General features: G+C 44.8%; 1 protein-coding gene across 3 annotated transcripts in view; it reads right to left on the bottom strand.

The window, feature by feature from the left end:
- LOC147896453 (protein ZINC INDUCED FACILITATOR-LIKE 1-like) overlaps nucleotides 1–21669 on the bottom strand; it is a 172232-nt gene that overhangs the window by 56903 nt on the left and 93660 nt on the right. For all 3 annotated transcript variants that reach the window (XM_087382066.1, XM_087382067.1, XM_087382065.1), the window contains one exon: nucleotides 2303–2410. In XM_087382066.1, the coding sequence (XP_087238192.1) occupies nucleotides 2303–2410 (108 nt within the window). The remainder of the gene's footprint in view (nucleotides 1–2302; nucleotides 2411–21669) is intronic.

Below are 21669 nucleotides of genomic sequence, written 5' to 3'. Positions count from 1 at the left end.
AGTCGAACACAAATAAGCACTGTACAATCCAAATGTGCTGCGGGAAGAAGAAGCCAGGCGGAGAGGGGCAGGTTGAAGAGAAAGGAGGGGAGATAGAGCGCGGGGAGAGGCGGAGGGGGGGGGGAGAGAGAGAGAGAGAGAGAGAGAGAGACTCCATACGATCCAAATGTGCTACGGGAAGAAGAAGCCACGGCGGAGAGGGGAAGGTTGAAGAGAAAGGAGGGGAGGAGTGCATGGAGAGGATGAGGGAGAGAGGGAGGGAGGGAGAAAGGGAGAAATGGGGGGGAGGGGGGAGAGAGAGAGAGAGAGAGAGAGAGGGTTGCAAGGGCTGAGAGAGAGAGGGAGGGAGGGAGAGGGGAGGCAGAAGGGAGCGGGGGAGGAGGCGTCGAGAAGTGAAGGAAGAGGTGGGGGAGGGGCAGGGTAGGAGCGGGGAAGGGGCGGGGTAGGAGAGCGTAGGAAGCGAGGGAGAGGAGGCGGGCTGAGGGGGTGGGGAAGGAGGGTGGGCTGAGATGGTGGGGGAGGGGGGCGTGATCTGAGAGGGAAGGGGTAGGGAGGGAGAGGCGGGTTGAGAGGGCCGGGGAGGGGCGGCGGGCTGATGGGGGCACATGGTGAAGGAGAGAGAGAGAAAGGGTCGGCTAGGGAGAGAGATAGTGATACTCAAAGAGAGACATAATGAACTAGAAATGAAATGACTAAGCAATGACAAAATGAAAGTACTCACATGTAGACCAAAGAGCTTGTACCTTCATACTTGATTTATTTGACACTAGACAAGTACAAATCTTATATAAGAGCGCACACACACATATGAACACCTATGCATATGGGATAACTCCCAATGTGACACGTGGCATCCATAGGACACACTAGACTAGAACTCACACTAGAACACACCAAAATGACTCCACTTGGCTTCATATTCTAACACCCCCCATGAAGGCAAGGTGAGAGATTACTGGAATGGAACCAAGGACAGAACATGACATTGACATGACTACTAAACTGTGCAATGTCTGAACCAGACATGGCTCCCATGCCAACTCAGAGGCTGAAGTCTGAGCATGGTTCACAGGTCGTGGACTGAGCACTCACATGGCCAAACATGACTCACAGGCTCATGTCTCAACATGGATGCATGAACAACTCAGAGGTCTAGAAGACCAATGCACCAACAACTTGGAACTCATATGTCAGGCCTGATAACTAGACCCTATCAATGCCAATACATGGCTCCCACAGTACATCCCCCTCTTGACTCCAGGAACTAACTAGAAACATGAGTCACACACCATAAAAGAAATACATCATTTTAGGAGGACAATCCAAGGCAGAAGACCTTTATTGACTCAAGACACATTATTTATTGCATTCATTTTTGGGAAACATCCCCGGGCAGAGTACCCAAATATTCCTAACCATTATCTATCACTTTAGATAGATCATGTAAAACAATAGATAAAGCTCATCGGTCAGGTCCAGTAGATGTACCGTGATTCTTCTCAAAATTGGCTTTGATCTCCGTGGCGGAACAGTGAGGTCAAAGTGATAGAGCAATATGTTGTCCAACCTCACAGCACCCCTGTTCTTTTCTTTTTTTTTTTTGCAAAAAAGAGACTTCTATTAATTATTAAAGAAGAGCACCCCTGTTCTGGACAGAGATCTTTTGGAAGAACAGGATGGATTCTTTTAGCCTAGTATTACTCTGTTTTACATATTTGTGGTACTGTGCAGTAGATACACTCATTGCCTTGAGATGTGATATATGTCACTAGTTTTGGTAGAACCAGAAACTGTAACTTGATATCACCAGGTGGATCCTCAGGTTCCTACACGTCGTGCGGCTAATTTGTGGACCTGTCTTGTTTATCATCCTTCTCATGTTAGACCAACAACTATACTTCAAAGACTTCAAAATATTTGACTTTATTATAATCTTGTAACGACAGTTACGTGAAGAGAATCAACAAAACATATTATTTTAAGTACTCTCACCTCCAGGCTGCATTATACAAGAATTTCAGTCAGGTAATTCTATCAAGGACAAAGAAAATGAAAGATTGATGACAAAATCAATGTAGGATTTTCATCCTATCATGCAGCCTTGTCATTTTTGTTAAACTATTCTTTAGTCCTGTTTTCTATTTGGCCTTCAAGTAGGAGTTCACGTCACTACATTATTCACAATGCAATGCAATTTCTGCTCACATTGATGTTCCTGTTTCTATATGTAACTGTTCTGCTCCCATTTTCTCTTTTTATATGTACTTGGTTAGTATGATATTTGGTGATAGAAGTAGCTTACAGAAAATACATTCTTTGCAATTGACGCACAAATGAGTACTGCCCATAGTATTGTGCCGCTGAGTCTTGCGATCAAAGGGTAAATTGCCAACAATGGTATAGAAAGAACCTGCAGTATAAACGCCTAACATAAGATAGATTTGACGCAGAGCATACTTTCATGGATTTAAATTGAATGAAACAGTGATAACACCATCCTATGAGAAAAGGACTTGCAAGCATTTTCCAAGTTTTAAATTCTGGACAAACGCTAAAAGGACATTCAATATATGATATTGGGCCTATAATAGCTTAAGCTTCTTGTCCCAAACCCAAATATTTACAGCATAAGGAGAGCCCAGGGATCTCCTAGTGTCACTGGCTCCTCAGAGCCTGTTGGATAAATACAGTCTACAAAGTGCACATAGAGACAGGGACTAGAAATTATCTCCCACAGTGAATAGTCCTTGAAAAAGATTGAGGAAGTGGTATCTGGAACATGTCACTTAAGAAGAGTCACGGATCCGCCAGGGATTTCTCATGACTTGTAGTGGAGCAGGTTTAATCAAAGGGTTCGACTTCCTAAAGCAAAGATTGTCCTGTCTCAAGCCCACCAGGCACCTACCCAAGCAACAATGATCAAAGTTGAGAAGATACAGAAATAAATCATTAATCGTCAGCAATCGGATGTGGCTAGCCTGTATGCAAACACAAAGCCAGAGCTCCAGAGCTTTATGCTCTCAGTTTGAGATACCACACTGCTCACAAACCTTTCCACCTTCCAGTAATCATGGGTGCACCACAATGCCTCTATGCTGAGTAATTTCATGAAAGTAGGTGACATTTCTTTCTTGACTATCAGCTACTGAAGGATCCTATCAATCCTCCTAGTCTATTGAAAAATTTCAGAAGGTAGACTCCACGATTGTCTGTCTCCACGATCCCATCATTGCCTTGGTAAAGGTATACCCTACAAAACATCAGATTATCTTTTCTGAACCATGCTGAGGAGCCTCCTAAGCTGCCTCCAAGATGGATATTTAACCACAACAATCAACAACTGTAATCACATATAACCAAAGGTATGAATTCACAATGATAAAGTATTTAAAAAGACTTCTATTAAGTACGAAAAAAGCCCCAAGAGCAAAGCGCTGGTCGGAGGGATCTGCAAAATATGTTTTCAGTCTTGTGGAACCACTCTTACATGAAGAGCCTGAGAATTGGTGCATATACAAATGAGCAGCTAGGAGACGCCCACTAAACACCAAGGAGCCACAACTCTGTTCCAGTGCTCATCATGCGGAATTACCCTTATGTGAAGAGCCTAAGAGTTAGTGCATTAGCAGCTAGGAGACAAGCACCAACCACTCTATTCTAGTGTGCTCGTCTGGCTGTCAACACACCAAAACTTGGATGCATCAAGGAGTTCACAATAAAGGATGCCTGGAAATCTTCTCCCTGGCATTGGTGATGGAACTCAATTCAACGTTGTCCTCCACTCTGGAAGAAGAAGAGGGAGATCATTTGGCATTGGTGATGGAACTCAATTCAACATTGTCCTCCACTCTGGAAGAAGAAGAGGGAGATCATGAAAGATTCTTATCATCCTAAAAGAGGATAAACAATCCAATCTCCTCCACGAAAAGACGGAGTTGCTACAATGAAGAAAAAGCTGCATTGAAGGAGGCTGAAGGCTTGGTATTAAACCCATAAGCATGATTTTGGTCAAAATAAGTCCTTGCTTTTTGGTTGTGGTTCCAAAATACGCACTCTCATACATTAGAAGATTTTCGTGCTATTCTTCCTCTTGCATCCTAAGGTCCGTTATTGATACAGAAGTTTTTCAGTAAGCCTCTTATCATTGGAGGTGTAACAAGTAGAGCAAGAATCCACATGCCACATTCTGACAAATAGGACCACATTGTTCAGAGCCAATGCCCCAGGAAAAGCTGAGTTCTATACTCTCGTATGCAAGCTTGCTCCTAATACTCCCATAAACTAGGTGAAACCATTGTGAACGGAAATGTCCAGACCCACCTAAAGTCACTCTTGAAATCCATGTGAGAGTAAATTCACCTCCTAGTTTGAGATCCCCTCTTATAAGCCGATGATATAAAGAGTCTCTTCCTCTTTGCCATACATAATAATCAATCAACCCTTGGCTGGTCTAAGGGATTGTAATCACCACTGATATAAACAGATGTATCATTTGCATAAGCCTGAATCAGGTCGCTCCGCATCCCTCCTAATGGGTGAAGGTTCCGTAGCTCCTAACATAAAGAAGACCCCAAAGCATCAATTAACAAAAGAAAGACGTGGGCCAGATCGGAAAAGGGATGCTCATACCACCACCAGCCTATTATTAGAGCAACAGTAGCTACAGACTGGAGCTCCACTATAACCACTGCTGACTGACTATAAAACACATGCCTCCTAACTAGATCCATTCACCCTGTCCTCAGCATTCTAGCAATTGAGAAATACCACAACCATATCCTTGTCAGTCTTCTATGCATACTGAATGGCCTTCAAAAAAATCAACAAACTAACAAAATATCCACGTGCTGCGATTCCAAATAAGTATATGCCATAAATAACTTTTGCGTGAGGTTTTTAGGGATTTTAAGTGACACAATGATGGGAGGTGGTGAGCAGAACTTGGAATACATTCATAAGTATATGAAATGGTAAATTTCGTACTTCAGTCATGTTCCTGTATGTTTTAGAAATTTTAGTAATACCAGTCAGGCGCTCTGTTTTCATCTGTACAGGTAGGTTCAATTTTTGGTTGAATTTAAGCTTCAATTTCGACTTTGACTTTGTCTCTAGTTCCAATCGTGCTGATCATCACAGCTACGCCTACCAATGTCGTCCCTGCCATCCATACCAACCACCATTTCCATGTCAGCTGTGCCAACCATATCAGTACCCTTGATCTCAGGTTTCTTGGGGGAAGCCATTTCACTTAAGGCAATAAGGTTTTCATTGGCCACAACGCCAAGTGGCAATATCAGGCCTAGAGCATCCAATCGGAACAATTAATTACAGGTTGAAAGGATTATCCCAAGCTATTAGAATCTTGTAGAGACCCTAGCATAATTTCATACTTGACACTTAGGACCACATATTTTCTTGAGGGAGAAGGCTCGGAGACTGCACTCTTGATTCAAAGAGTAAACCCCCAGCCATTTGCTGAAATTGGTACCACTCACCTTCAGACCTACTCCTCCTCCTCCATAGACTCGGCGTGGGAGATTATTGCCAGCATCACTGGATGACAATATGGTGATCCAGCCTCACTGCACTGCAGATATGGTGATCCAGACGTACAGAAACCAAGGTGCGCAAACATCCATTTATCAGCCTGTCGCATCATATGGCATGACATTATTCATACTCTTGTGGCCATCTAGGGAAAGATTCAAGGCTTTTCCCGCACCTCTGAAGCTAAGAGAGCATATTTTATGAGGAAGTGGACCACGGATAGCTTTTGTTACACACCCCACAGGTCCTTCATGGCATTTCTAGATTCCAGAATGCCTGCACCAACCTAGGAATTCTGCCGAGTTATTTGAATCCCTCATATGGGATTTTCCCAAGAGCTTCTCTTGCTCTTATAGTATATTTTAATTATTAAAAGTCACTCTTTGCCCCTCTAGTTTTTAAAAAAAAGTTCTAGACTTGAGACTACGCATCTTGAACAAAAGGCTAATCAAGGCATCATTGATCATGTACATGCCTAGGGGATTCCCCATATTGATAGACGAGATTAATTAAGTCCACAAAATTCAAGTTAGGACGTTGACGTGATTCTTCGCTTTAGGCAGAACAAACATTCCTCATGCCAGTGGACAATGGCACAATTCATGCTAAACATGCCAAATCTATACATGTATGAGATACAAAACCATGAAGGTCCATTTGATGTGGGCGATGACCAATTGCAAACTCGGAAAAATAAGAAGGTCCACTTGGTCCGACGTATCAAGGACATTCTCAAGGACCACAAGGTGTCGACTTCAAATCTAACAAGGTCTTCAATGGACACCTCCTCATGCCTATCCATAAACATTTCATGGACATTGCTAGATAGGCTAACAATGACCCATTGTAATGATGCTGCAGAAAACAAGCCTTGATGAAGTGGCACAACATATAAAATGCCTCAAAATGGTGCAACAAAAGATAGCCATATCTTCTATACAACATTATTATAGCACACAAGCCAGCCGTTAGCTTTGGCATGAATGAAGAAGAGGGCCAAATGATTTTCTGTAGGCTAGGGAGTATGCTATGAATTTTGATGTCCACTTGATCCCTACCATAGCAACAGCTTATGGAGGGGCAAGTGCCAAAGGAAATGGTGACATGGCAACAAGGGCAGCCATCCTAAGAAGGGAAAAGAGAGTTGATGCCAACACAACAACCATAGCTGGTTATGTCTAGCATGCCTGACTAGCTCAGCCACATACACCATAGATGGACCAAATGCTTGATCAAAAGGTTAGAAGAAATCTAAGGTGCAGCTGCACAACTAACGAGGCAATTCAAAGAGGAGAATGTGGACTGTAGGGTTGCTAACAAAGGGTTGAGGAAATGGATTTTAGGGTTGCAAGGGAAAGGAAAGAATGCAAGGGACTGCAAAAGGAGAGAAGAGATGATGATGGTTGCAAGAGATGGAAGAAGAAAGACATAGTTTTCCCCCTAGTGCTCAGAAATCACCTTGCTAAGGTACTTCCAAAGCTTCTTGCAAAGGCTCACACCATCATTTTGGGGGAAACCTAAGCATTTAATATCTCACACCAAAATGGTGGGATGGGAACCTAGGAGAGGTATCTATAAAAGATTTGCAGGGTGGTTGCCGTATTTGAGCCCCAACAGGATTTCATCCAAAAAAAATTGTGGGCGGTTGCCAGATTTGATCTCTAAGGGCATGCATATTAGGGTTGCAAAAGAAAGGAAAGAATGCAAGGCGATGCAAAAAGAGAGGAGAGAAGATGATGGTTGCAAGAGATGGAAGAGGAAAGATGTAGTTTTCCCCCTATCGGTCAAAAATCACCTTGCTAAGGTACCTCCAAAGCTCCTTGCAAAAGGCTCACACCATCATTTTTTGGGAAAACCTAAGCTCTCTTTCTCTCTCTCACCCTGAACGCCTCTCCTTCCCTCCCTCTCTCCATCCCCCCCTCCCCTCTCTCTCTCTCTCTCTCTCTCTCTCTCTCTCTTTCCAGTGAAAAGGAACTCCTAATGCTTTCAAGAAAACCATTCAAATCAGCAAAACCTATACTGCTGACCATGGGGAAAAACCAAAGGAATCTTTGTTGTCTCATAAGAGAGACCAGCCTATTTCCAAAGAACCCAGCACACTGCCTAGGGAGTCTCCAAAACAGGAACTAGCAATCAAGAAGGTGGACTATACAACCAGCGAATACCTCTTCCGGTAAGGATTTAGAAAATGCATGCAGGAAAAGTGCTCCCGCCTTTCGACGGTCTCTCTAGCACTCAGAGTCCCACGCTCCCAAATGGCGTGCAAGGTGTAAATGATATCTTGCCAAATGGCGACAAGAGAGGCAGCTGGAGGAATCTACTAGCCTTCCGTCACCAAGCTGCAATGAACGACCCAAATGTTCTAGGCAGTGATGCAGGGAAAGGTCTCCCAAACACTATCCTCTAACGAGGGTAGAGGGCGGACACGACTGGGGGTGCCGCCTCATATGCCTTCATCTGGCCACATGCTAGCCCTGGATATGGAAGGCTGGAGTGGTAGGAGTATCGAGAAATCATGCCTCCCTCTGTAAACCATGCAACCATCCCCCAAATCTGTTGTAGGGTGCTAGCCATTATTCTAAAACCCGTTGACCACTGTCCTAGCCACTATCCTCAAAGTGTAGAGATATATACAATGTTATGGTGGTGTAGGATAGACTAGGACTTTGTCTATTTTAGAGTTTTTGAGTTCTCTAGTACTACTATATATACCAAGTACTTGTACTTCATTTGGTTGAACATTTCAATTGGAGTTCACTTGTGTTCACTTCTTGTTCTCTTGTGTTCACAACTCTTCTCCATTCTAGTTCCTACATGTGGTATCAGAGCTAACCCTTCCAGCCCTGTCACTTGCTTCCCCGTTCTCCTGTGTGCTCCAGTTCCACTTCTGTCGTGAAGAAGAAGTGAGTTCTTGCTGGTGGGCTTCTCTTTTGGCTGTCCTGAGCTTCCACGAGCTTCGCGTGATCTCAAGCTTCAGTTTTGTTGCAAGATTTTGGACCAGGAAGCACTCCTCAGCTGGGCGACTTCGTTTTGCATCGCGCGCACACTTTTTTCAGGTAATTTTGGATACCGGAAGTCCTGTAGCTAACCTGGAGGGGTTTTGACCAAGTGCACTGCAATTTTAACCCCCTTTCAGAGCTGTTCATGCTCTCAAAATTTCATTCTGAGCAACATATCAAGAGATACCAGTAATATCCTTTACATTTTGCTGAATTTTACTGATTTCCATGCATTTCGCCTGCCCACAGCCCCAAACAGCTGCCTCGCCATCCGTACAGCCGTATACCTCGACTTTGCAGCCCAGGACCAGCTCTTGCTAACCATACACCTCGACATTGCTGCCCATTGCCTCTCCAGCTCGCCATTTGCCTCTCCAGATCGCCATTTGCATTCCTAGCTCAGCTATTTCTTTTGCTCCAGCTCTTGATCTTTGTTTGAGCTCATTTTCAGCCTCTCCCAAACAATTGGTTCTTGCAGATAGCATTGCACAGGTGTCTTGCAAATTACATTGCACACGTGTCAGTGCATTTGGGACAGTTTTGGGCTGCACATTAAGTGCAAATCATTGCTCAGGTGTTGTGCATTTCGAAGCCAAGTGTTGGCTGTAAGTTGATGCACTTTTGGATGCCTATTGAGCAAGAGTTTGCTATTGCATTGTGAGCCATCGTTTGGCTGAGATACAAGCCGATTTTTGGGGCAGAATCACATTGCATTTGAGCCAGTGTTTGGCTGTGTTTGAGGACAACTTTTTGGGGCAGAAATACAGTCCTTGATTGCATTTTGTATCCCGGAAGGGATTAAGGTTTGAGCATAATTTTTGGGGCAGATTTATTCTGTCCATTTGCTGTCTTTTCCTTTGTGTGTACACTTGCAATTATTCTTGAGTTTGCAATCATGTCTCTCAATGAGAATTTTGGAACCATGACTGAGGCAGATAAGTTGGATGGACCCAACTATCCTTTGTGGTCGTTTACACTCAAGAATATCTTGGTTGGAAACGGCTTATGGGACATTGTGAATGGGGATGAGACTAGACCTGGTGCACCTAGCTCTAGTGCATCTTCCACTACCACTCCAAGTTCTACTGCCACTACTCATGTCGCTCCCATGGAAGATCAGAGGAGGTTTGATCAAAGTGATTCCCAAGCTTTGTCTTTGATTGCATTGTCTATGAACACACACATTAAGTCTACTATAAAGTCTTGCAAGACTTCAAAGGCAGCTTGGGATAGAGTAAAAAGTATGCGGAATGTGAAGAATGAAGCAAGAAGCATTGCCTTGCACAATAAGCTTAATGACTTGTCCATGCAGGAAGGTCAAACTATTTCAGCTCATATTGCAAAGATTACTGACATTTGGGATGAGCTCGTAGCTATTGATGAGAATATAGAAGACAAGAAATTGGTCTCTATCACCCCCAATGGTCTAGTACCCACATATGATATGTTTATTACTTCCTTGACCATTATGCTCCGGGCTGCTCCACTCAGTTTTGAGGAGTTAGTTGGCTTGCTCTTACAAGAAGAAACACGAACTTCCAATTCAGCCCGTTCCTCTAGTCAGAGTGAGCAAGCACTTACCACATATGGAAAGGGTACATTTCAGAAAAAGACCAGCCATACTTATCAGCCCATGAAGGAGGAAAATGCAAACACAAATGTAGAGAATGCAGATAAAGGTGCAAGGGTGAAGAAAGGCAGATGCAATTATTGCAACATCCTGGTCATTACATTGCAAAGTGCCAAAAAAGGATTGCCAATGAGAAAAACGAGCAAGGCACAAGTAATAATTATGTCGCACCAGCTGAAAATGCCAATGCTTCACCATCTCATGCAAACTTTGCACAAGAGGGAAACGATTATGTGTTTACTGCATTTGGACAGGTTTGGTGCCAAGGGGATTTAGTTGCACATGATCCTTCTCTTGCTTCATCTGGGGATTCTTCATTTTCTGCCATAGATACTTGGTATCTAGATAGTAGTTCATCGAAGCACATGACTCACAGGAAATAATGAATTGAAGAAATCAAACCTCTTCATGGCAGACAAGTTACCTGTGCCAATGATGCCACTCAGGACATCACACAAGTGGGAGATGCTCCCATCCTTTTGGATTTAGGAAAGAAAAAGTATATCCGTGATGTCTGGTATGTTCCTGACTTGAGGAAAAACCTTGTTTCCGTTCCATCATGGTTGTCTAAGGGCGATTCCTATCACTTCACAAGGTGTTATTGGAGGCCAAAGGCCACTAGTGTGAGAAGCATGAGTGTTGTAAGCTCTAATGCAGTGGATCGTGCGGAGTGCACCGTGTAGTGGTGTGCGGATATCGTAGGTTGTACTGCAGTTGACCGCGCCATATGAGTGCACTATGCTAGGTGACAGTCACATGAGAAATCCACAACATAAGCGCAAGAACAGACAGTCATCATGCACTAGTGAACAATGCCCATATAGGAAAGAAATAGAAAGAATGAGAAAGTGACCAAGTTGGCTGAAGTACATATCACTGGAACAGTACCCACAAGTCACAGGAACCAGAATACACAGGTCTATCCCCTTAGTGGACAGAGAGGTACAACAGGCGAGCTCAGAGCTCAAGCCCCTATCTTCTCCACACACTCTCCCCTCTGCGAGCTCGTAGCTCCAACCTCTCTCTCTCTCTCTCTCTCTCTCTCTCTCTCTCTCTCTCTCTCTCTCTCTCTCTCTCTCCAATGGGTCATTTTTGGCCCCCCGAGGACGCTAATAAATTCTCCCTAGCTAAGAGTCTCCCCCCTTTTCCCAGATTGGTGATCCTCCTATCTCCTTAGCTGTTGAGGATAGCCGTTACACCGCTGGCTCTCTTGATGGCTTCGGTGACTTCCTGACTCGCCAGCCTCTTCTAGTCAAGGTGGTGTAAATACTCCATGTGCATGTGAGCTCGATCACCACACCACTGAAGCATTGTCAACATCTTAACCATGTGCAACAGTAAATACTCCTAACTGCTCCATGTGCGGATCTCACCCTCCACGTGCGCAGCTCTCGATGAGATCACCTTGGGCATGGTACTCCTGGGTGAACCTGTGGTTGAGATGTGTCAACCTATGGTTAACATGTGTCGACACATGGTCGCCTTGGGTATGGTACTCCCTCCTGGATGAACCTGTGGTTGACACGTGTCGACGCATGATTGACATGTAGTCAACGCTTGATGTCATATGGTTGACATGTGTTGACACATGGTCAAAATGTGGTCAACGCCTGTCGACGTGTGGTCAATGCCTGACGATAGCACAACTGCTTGGGGTGTCTCTGTTGTAGCAGTTTCCCCTGCCGCTATCATTCACCATCCCGATGAATAGAAAATGGAGGAGAACCCGTGAAAAAAGAAAAAGAAAATACAAGCCATTTATATGGCCATACAGTAGAAAAAAAGAAAAATTTACAAAACATGTGTCTGGCCGTGCAAGAAATACCAGCAATTGTATAAAAATGAAACTTTGTAAAATAAAATGCCATTCTTGCTTGAGTTACGGCAATGAAAATTGAATAGAACAAAGGACGTCATGAGGAGATCAAACCATGATATATACAATGATAGAAAATCTACTAGTCAAAGATCTGTTGACTACAACAACTAGAGGTTCCCCCAAAGTATACTCGAGAAGAAGCTTCCTTAATCCGTTGGGGTACCTACACTCAGCATCATGTCCATGGATCTCACAAAATAAACAAAATGAGGTAGAAGTAGGTACCATACGCTTGGAGGGACACTCCCAGTGACCATGGTTAGAACCCTTGCATTCTGTGCACCAAAGGCCACTTTGAATTTGGGCCTCAAATGATGATTGGCCATCCACCTTTACTCTATCGTTGAGACCTTCTTTGATTTCTTCAAACTCCCTTTTGAGTTGCTGCCATGCAAATTATCCCTCCTCTCTTGGGAGCTGGGTGGTCGTAGTTGATGATAAGGCAAAACTTAACTATGATCGTTCCATCTTGATTGCTTCCTTTAGGAAGTCTGGGAGTGAGGCATGTTCAGGGAGTTTGTCAACCACCCTTCTAGCAATGGTAGGGGGTAATGCTTTCAAAAACCACCCCTTCATGACAGCATCATTAGGTGGCACCTAGTAGTGTACCACTCTGATCACCATAAATTGTCCCAGGGGGGTGGGGGGGGGTGGGGGTTCCTATCCCTCCACAAGGTGTTACCGGAGGCCAAAGGCCACTAGTGTGAGAAGCGTGAGTGTTGTAAGCTCTAATGCAGTGGATCGCGCGGAGTGCACCGTACAATGGTGTGCGGATATCGAAGGCTGTACTACAGTGAACCGCATCGTATGAGTGCACTAAGCTAGATGACAGTCACATGAGAAATCCACAACATGAGCGCAAGAAGAGACAATCATCATGCACTAGTGAGCAATCACCATATAGGAAAGAAACAGAAAGAATGAGAAAGTGACCAAGTTGGCCAAAGTACATATCACTGGAACAACATCCACAAGTCACAAGACCCAAAATACATAGGTCTATCCCCATAGTGGACAGAGAGGTACAACAGGCAAGCTCATAGCTCAAGCCCCTATCTTCTCCACACACTCTCCTCTAGGCGAGCTCATAGCTCCAGCCTCTATCTCTCCTCAAACTCCCCTCTAGGCAGACATTGCAAAGCTGAGAGCAATAACCAACCCCACATGGACAGCCTTGCAGGAAGCAATACTTGCCTCAGCCACACAAACATTTGGAGCAGCAACTACAAGAAAAAAGGAACAGGTCAAAGGCCTACCACACAAGAAATGGTACGACGAGGAATGCAAACAACTATGCCAAGAGCTGAAATACATACTCGATGCAGATAGGCATAAACATCTGGAGAAGACATACAATGCCCTCACAAGGAAAAAAAAAGAAAATATATTTTGGAAAGAGAGAAATCTGATTTGGTCACTTTCATCAAAAATCCAAGAAAGGGCTGGAAACAAGTGAAAGGCAAACGGAAACAGGTCATAGGGGATATATCAGATGCAACCATGCTTAATTATGTTACCAAGTTGTACAATCATGCACTTGCTACTTAAATGGGGAAGGAGGATCTATCGGTCACATGCACTAGTCCTTTCACCTTCAAAGACATTGAAGTTGGAAAGAAGATGGCTAATGGCAAAGCATCAGATCACATGAAGATACAGGCGGAATTTGTGAAATGGACAGGAGACCAAGCAAGAACATGGCTCTCACACATCCTAACACATGCTCTATACCATGGTTTCCCTCAGGAATGGCAAGAAAATTGGGTCCAGCCTTTACACAAAGGTGGAGACAAAAATTCAGTCACAAATTACAGAACTATAATGGTCAGCTCTACATTGGCCAAGCTCTTCAGTACAATGCTTGAAATGAAAATCAGCTCAATGGCAGAAGAGGCACAGAAAAGAGCCACCGGACAGGCAGGCTTTCGCAAGGAGCATAGGACAGCCGACCACCTTATTACCTTAAGGGTCCTCATGGATGAATGCAGACTGAGAGCATGCACTTTATTTTGTTGTTTTGTGGATTTCAAGAAAGCATTTGACACAGTTCCAAGAGGAGGATTATGGAAGAGAATGCAAGAAATAGGAGTCCCTTTGACCTTAAGGGTAGGCATCTCTCGCATCTATGAAAAGGTATTATGCCAACTCAAAGAAACACAAGGTATGTCTGATGTATTTGAGAGCAATATGGGAGTGAAGCAAGGCTGCCCTCTATCGCCTACCTTGTTCGGAATATGCATTGACCAACTAGAGGAACTCATCAATGAATTTGCAGTAGAGAAAGGGTTGCAAGGACCGCAATTGGGGCTTTGGACAATGCTATTGTTGTTATACGCAGATGATGTCATTCTTTTTGCATACGATCCGGAATCTATGCACAAACTTTTACAAGTGCTTAAGACTTTTTGTAGGGAAAGCGGGCTGCAAGCAAATGTCGGAAAAACAAAGATGATGGCAGTCTGTACCAATCAGCCAGAACATCCCCCTAAGATCACCTTTGATGGACAGATCATTGAGTATGTCAGCACCTTCAAATACTTAGGGGTTGATATCCCGACAGATCACAGATGGTGGCAATGTATACATAGAAGGATGGACACTGGTTGGGGGAAGTACTACCAGCTTGAGAATGATTGCAGGCACACCGACACTAGGAACTAGAAAATTCGAAATATATTGTTTGATGCATATGTAGTGCAGATAGTATTATATGGAGTGGAAGTATGGGGAGGCAGCATTTCAGCCTCTACATGGAATGATATTGAGAAAATGCAAAAAGCTTTCCTGAGGAGACACCTTGGTGTCAATCCCACTACTCCATACTCAATACTTCTGTTGGAAACGGGAAGGAGACCGATTGAATTTCATGCATTGATCAGAGTTATGCAATACCTAATAGAGGTGCAGCATATGCAACCTGATAGGCTGCCTCATAAAGCATGGAATGCCAGCACAAAGCTTCAAAAGAACTACAAAAGTAAGGTCATCTGCACAAGATGGGCAACCGACATAAGAAAATGGTTCAACAGATGGAAAGTGGAAGCATATTTGATCATGCCACCTGAAAAGGCAACATGCAAGAGTTTCAACTATCTTTACTGAGCACTTTGCGGAATCACTGGTTGACAAGTGAAAAGAGGGTAAAGCTGGAATATTACCAAGACAACATAAATCCCACATGTTGGTCTACATACATGTCCATAGAGACTCATGCTCAGTCTTATATTAGCACACCTATCCCCCTTCTATATCGCAGAAACATCGCCAGGTTTCGTACTAGATCTCATACATTTGCCATTGAGCAGGGAGCTTGGATACACCAGCCTAGACATGCTAGAGTCTGTACCCTTTGTGACATGCAGACAGTTGAGACGGAGGCACATGTAGCTCTACAGTGCCCCCGATATGCACATATCAGGGAGGACTACCAGCAGATACTGGGGACTCCGCTCAGTTGACATCAGTTCTCTCCACTGCCTCTCCAGCAGCATTGGGATCTTTTGTCACTCGTCTTTTTACCTGTCGTCAAAAACTCATAGACTCCTGACCTCTCTCCTTGAGGAGACTCTTTTTACATTGTATCGAGACGGGTCCCATGGGTCATTTTTGGCCCCCCGAGGACGCTAATAAATTCTACTTCTACTTCTCTCTCTCTCTCTCTCTCTCTCTCTCTCTCTCTCTCTCCCCAATGCAGAATGTCGAATGCTCAATGCAGAACGTCAAATGCTCAATGCTTCCCCTCTCCTTCATCCTCATCCCTGTGCCTTGGAGGGTCCCTCAATGGCTGAGAGTCTCCCCCTTTTTCCCGGATTGGTGATCCTCCCATCTCCTTAGCTATTGAGGATTCATGGCTTCGGCGACTTCCTGACTTGCCAGCCTCTTCTAGTCAAGGTGGTGTAAATACTCCATGTGCATGTGAGATGGATCACCACACCACTGTGCACGTCTTCACTATGTGCAACTATAGATACTCCTGACTGCTCCATGTGCGGAGCGTGCACAGCTCTTGATGAGATCACCTTGGGCATGGTACTCTTGGGTGAACCTGTGGTTGCCATGTGTCGACCTATGGTCGCCTTGGGTATGCTACTCCTAGATGAACCTGTGGTGGACACATGTCGATGCATGATTGACATGTAGTCAATGCTTGATATCATGTGGTTGACATGTGTTGACACATGGTCAACGCCTGTCGACATGTGGTCAACGTCTGACGACAGCAACTGCTTGGGGTGTCTCTATTGTAACAATGGCTCATGATCAGCACATGCTTGTGCAATTTCAAGATGATCAATGTTGGATCGAGGATCCAAGAAAGGGTATGAGATTGTGGCTACGGGTTCTTATGAGGCCAGCATGGGTCTTTACAAGCTTGATGCTCAACCCTATAATCAGCATGCTATGGCTCTCTCTTCTGCTACTCCAGGTGATTTATGGCATGCCAAGTTTGGTCATGCACATCACAGATTGCCAAAATTACAGCAGCCTTCTCAAGAGGTGTGTGAAGCTTGTGCTCTTGTAAAGTTGCATCGCCTAGCGTTCCAAAAGGATGGCCCACGTTCAGTAAGAGCACACAGGGTCTTGTAGATTGTGCATAGTGACGATTGTGGACCAATGAATGTCACAACCCAAGAGGGTATCGTTATTTTGTCACATTCATTGATGATTATTCAAGGTTCACTTGGCTCTTTCTCATGAAAATCAAATCTGAAGTGTTCAATTGGTGTTAGGAATGCAAAGCATTGGCTGAGAACCAAACCAATTCTAGAATTGAAACACTTAATTCTAACAATGGGGGAGAGTATATTTCACATGCTTTTGAGGGATACTTGAAGGAGCATGGTATAAAGCATCACAAAATAGTGCTATACACGCCTCAGCATAATCTGATTGTAGAGGAAGAACAGGACTCTCATGGAGATGGTGTATGCTGAAATCTAAGAGAATGTCAAAGGTATTTTGGGGTGAAGCAATTGCTACGCCACATATATTCAGATTTGTTGCCTACCCTATACAAGCATTGGTTGACAGAATGCCTTTTGAGGCATTTTATGGGTGCAAGCCCAAGGTGAATCATTTCAAAGTCTTTGGGTCTGTTGCATATGCTTTGGTACCAGCTGAAAATTGCTCCAAGCTTGATGATAAAAGCATTAAATGCATATTTGTGGGGTATAGCACTGAAAGCCGAGGCTTTAGGCTTTATGATCCAGCCACAAGGAAAGTAATCATAAGCAGGGATGTTTTGTTTGCAGAGCATGATAGCATGTAGCCCATATGTGATGATGAGGAGTGGCCTCCATATTATGATACGCCTCTGGACATCATTCAGTTTGAGGATGATACTGATTTGGGTTCTCCACTTGATGTTCCCTCCACCTATCAGACTCCAGCAGGGTTGCCACATGTTGAGGGATCGTTTCCCTCGAATATTTCAGATTTGAAGCCACCTCATTGGGAGGGACAGCCCAATATTTGGGTATTATCAGCACCATGCAAAGGATAGTATTCCCAACGGAACAGCTGAGAATTCAATTCCTAGATGGGCTAGGTTGACACTTGCAAATGCTGAAGATCAGCCTATATTGGGGAGAACAAGGGCCAGCACTCAGAATGCTAAGAAGCAAGTGAATTTTTCTCTCATAACCCAAGTGATGGAAGCTGAAATTGAGCCTCAACGCTTTGAGGATGCTTAGGGCAATCCAGCATGGTAGAAAGCCATGGAAGCTGAGATGAGATCCATTCAAAAGAATGCTACATGGGACTTGGTTGATGCGCGCATTGGCAAGAGTGTGGTTGGCACCAAATGGATCTTACAAAATCAAGTATCATGCAGATGGTATAGTTGAGAAGTACAAAGACCATTTAGTTGCCGAGGGGTATGCACATGAAGAGGGGATAGATTATGAGGGACCTTTGCTTCGGTAGTCAAGATGACTACCATTCGCTCTGTCATCTCTCTTCTGCGTTTTATGGTTGGTCTGTGTACCAGATGGATGTCAAGACCGCCTTCCTCAATGGGGATCTCAAGGAGGAGGTCTATGTGCATCAGCCGCAGGGTTTTGTTATTCAAGCACAAGAGCACAAGGTATGCAAGCTCATGAAAACCTTGTATGCATTAAAGCAAGCGCCTCGTGCATGGTATCATAAGATACATCAGTTCTTGCTGTCCCATGGCTTTGTCAACACTCATACAGAGCCAAATTTATATGTTCTGCAATAAAAATCAGATTTGGTCATGCTTGTTCTTTAGGTCTATGAAATCATACTCACTGGCAGTAATTTGCAGCAAATTGCAGCAGTGCAGTCCGTCTTGTGTCAGACTTTTGATATGACAAATTTGAGCCTCTTACACTACTATCTTGGCATTGAATTTTGGCAAAACCCAAGAGGGGATTTTATGTCACAGACAAAATATTCGAAGGGGTTGTTGCAGAAATTTAAGATGGAGAACTGTAAGCCTGTGGCCACTCCATTGGAAAAGGGAATCAAGCCAAGTAAGCATGATACAGCTAAAAAGTTTGATGGCACATTATACACGCACTTGGTGGGCAGTTTGATCTACATATGCTCCATACAGCAGACATTGCCTATGCCACAAGGCTTCTTAGCCAATTCATGCATGGTCCCACAGTCACGCATTGGAATGCAGCGAAGAGGGTTCTCAGGTATGTATAGGGTACACTTTCCTATGGGCTGCATTATGTTCCAAATGGTGATATTTCTCTGAATGGCTTCACTGACTCAGATTGGTCAGGGGACATCGATGATCACAAGTCCACTTCCGGCTATTGCTTCTCATTGGGCTCAGCATGCCTCTCATGGCTAAGTAAGAAGCAAGACCGCATGTCTCTCTCCTCCAGTGAAGCAAAATACAAAGCTGCAAATTCATCCACCATGGAATGTATGTGGTTAAGGAAGCTTCTAAATGACTTGCATCATGCAACTCTGATCTTCTATGACAATCAGAGTTGCATTGCTATTGGAAACAATCCTGTATTTCATGCTCGCATGAAACATATAGAAAATCACTATCCTTATGTGCAGGATTGTATCACAGATGGCTTCATTGATCTCACATATTGCTCCACGGAGCATAATGTGGCAAATATCTTCACTAGAATCCTGCCAGTCCCTCTCTCCACACGACATCGACATGGCTTGGGGATACGAGACATTCAAACAATGTAAAGGGGGGTTGTAAAATGACATTGTCTTCTGCTATATCCGCATGTGGATGAATTTGTGCAACCATAGTACTTTAGGTTCTGCATGTGCTTTTGAGATCATTCCAGAGCATTTCAGCCATATCTTTGAGGGGGGATTTGTAAAGATATATACAATAATATGGTGGTGTAGGATAGACTAGGACTTAGTCTATTTTAGAGTTTTTGTGTGCTCTAGTACTTGGACTATATATACCAAGTACTTGTACTTCATTTGGTTGAACATTTCAGTTGGAGTTCACTTGTGTTCACTTCTGGTTCTCCTTGTTCACAACTCTTCTCCATTCTTGTTCCTACACAAAGCCGTTGACCAAATCCTAAGCGCTGCTGGGCATCCGTAGAGATAGTGTGGTATCGTTTATGTCACTCTGTCCGTGCAACAGTGGCAACTGCCATTGAACCGCATCTACTCTAAGCATGGGCTGATGGGCAAGCCTCCATGAGCTACCATCTAGAAGAAGTAAGAGATCTTCCATGGTCTCACGCTAGTCCAAAGATGCGATCAGAAGCAAGAGATAGCCTCTCAGGGGACCTCTTTCTCAACCCAGTGTCTATCCCTCAAGGGGTCCTAGGCTATTGCCTCCGTCTTTGCAGGCAATGGCCTATATGGGTCATGTAGAAAAAAAAGGACACTTCCTCAACTCTATCTGAGTGGCCTACTCAAGCAGGCCATAACCAAGTACTCCCCAGGATCCCACTGTATGTTTCAGAGCAATCGACCCTCCTATAACCAGAGTCTCCAGCATGCTCCCTCCCGATATGAAGGGACAGAATCCTAGTAAATAGTCTAGGCCTTGCCCAAACGTCCCACTATCCTGATCTAATGTCAAACAGGCCCATGCACAACCTCCTCATCCCAGCAGTCTCTCTCAGTACGAAAGGCCTCTCGTCCCCACTCCATGGTACCTGGCCAGTAGAATCCCACTCCGTAGTACCTGGACAGTAGAATCCCTGTGATTACTAGAGGAACTGCACCCTGAGAGACACTCCAGTCCTTGAGAACTGCATAGACCAAAGATGTGGAGTCCATGTAGTGCTCAATCCCTCCCACCAAGAATTCGGTATCCCTGCATCTATGTTTGTCAAGCGAGTGCACGCCCCCTCCTGAGGCAAGAGTACTTGCTCCATGTCGTCCTCGTCCAGAGGGAGCTGTCTCCAAGTCTCGAAAAACCTCGCAAGACTTCTGTCCCATTGTGCCCATCTATGTCTTCCAAGCAAGTGCGTGCCCTCCTCAGGTGCGAGAGTACTTGCTCCCTATCCTCCTCGTCCAGAGGGAGCTATCTCCAAGTCTTGAAAGACCTCGTGGGACCACTATCCCACTATGACCATCCAATATGTGTCCGTTGTCTGAGCATGCGTCCCTCCCAAAAGATGAAGACATTGTCTAGGATACTTTGTTCCTAAACAAACCCTGTTTGTGTGTCATGGATGATGTAAAAAAGATGGGGCCTTAGTCGTAGACTCAAGACCTTGGCGAAGCTCTTGTACGCGATGTTCAATAGCGTGATCGGGCTCCACCGCCGTAAGTCAATTCTATCCGCCCCTTTCGGGATCAAACATATCCATCCTCGACTCAGAGACTATTATACGATGCCCGCGTCGAAGATCTCCAGAAAAGCTAGTCGAAGAGGGGTGCAAATGTCCTCCCATAAGCACCTAAAGAAATCTGGTATGAAACCATCCTCTTCGGGGCACTTATGTGTGAAGAGGGACTTGAGGGCCTCTAATAGCTCCTCATCTGAGAAAGGAATCTCTAGCTGTCTGCTCATGCTCTGAGACACTACTATTGGCATATGGGTCCCAACGTCGGTTTCGACGACCAGCATTTGTTGCTAAAAACATATGCTCCTGAATCAAAACAAAGTCCACTTCCCGTCCTACTACCACTCTTTACAATTCCTGGCAGACGATCAGGTACCAAGGCTGCTGGAGCGCCCGATTGTGGAGCCCGTGCACGTTCTAGCTCACTATGGTCTAGGTCACTATGGCTCTAATATGCCCTTGCTCGAGGGCTTTGGCTCAGGGGCACGAGGAGAGGGGGAAGGGGAGGGGGGCGGGAGAGGAGGAGGAAGAAGCTGTCTATGTTGCAGCCACAGGAGGAGGTGGAGAAGAAGAAAGAGGTGGAGAACTAACCGGGGGGCGTGGGTAGTGAGAGTAATTGCAATTGGGGGGGAGGAGGAGGAGATGAAAAAGGGGGGGAGGAGGCGGAATAGCCGAGGGGGGAGAGGGAACGATCGGCACGAAGGCAGGGAAGGAAACAACTAAAAGCAACGGATGCCGAGGCTGAGGGACCTCGAGGATCCTGCTATAAGTTGGCTCAAGAGTGCTATGTTCCCCTGCCGCCCGGTGGATTTGTCTGAACGTCAAAGAAAGTCTCATCCTCCGAGGTGC

This window comes from Dipteris shenzhenensis, chromosome 11, assembly GCF_047967505.1.
Source record: "Dipteris shenzhenensis isolate YYH24624 ecotype China chromosome 11, Dip_SZ_1.0, whole genome shotgun sequence".
NCBI classification, from domain to species: domain Eukaryota; kingdom Viridiplantae; phylum Streptophyta; class Polypodiopsida; order Gleicheniales; family Dipteridaceae; genus Dipteris; species Dipteris shenzhenensis.
The sequence above is the reverse complement of the archived record's forward strand: the minus strand, read 5'-3'. Positions and strand labels throughout refer to the sequence as shown.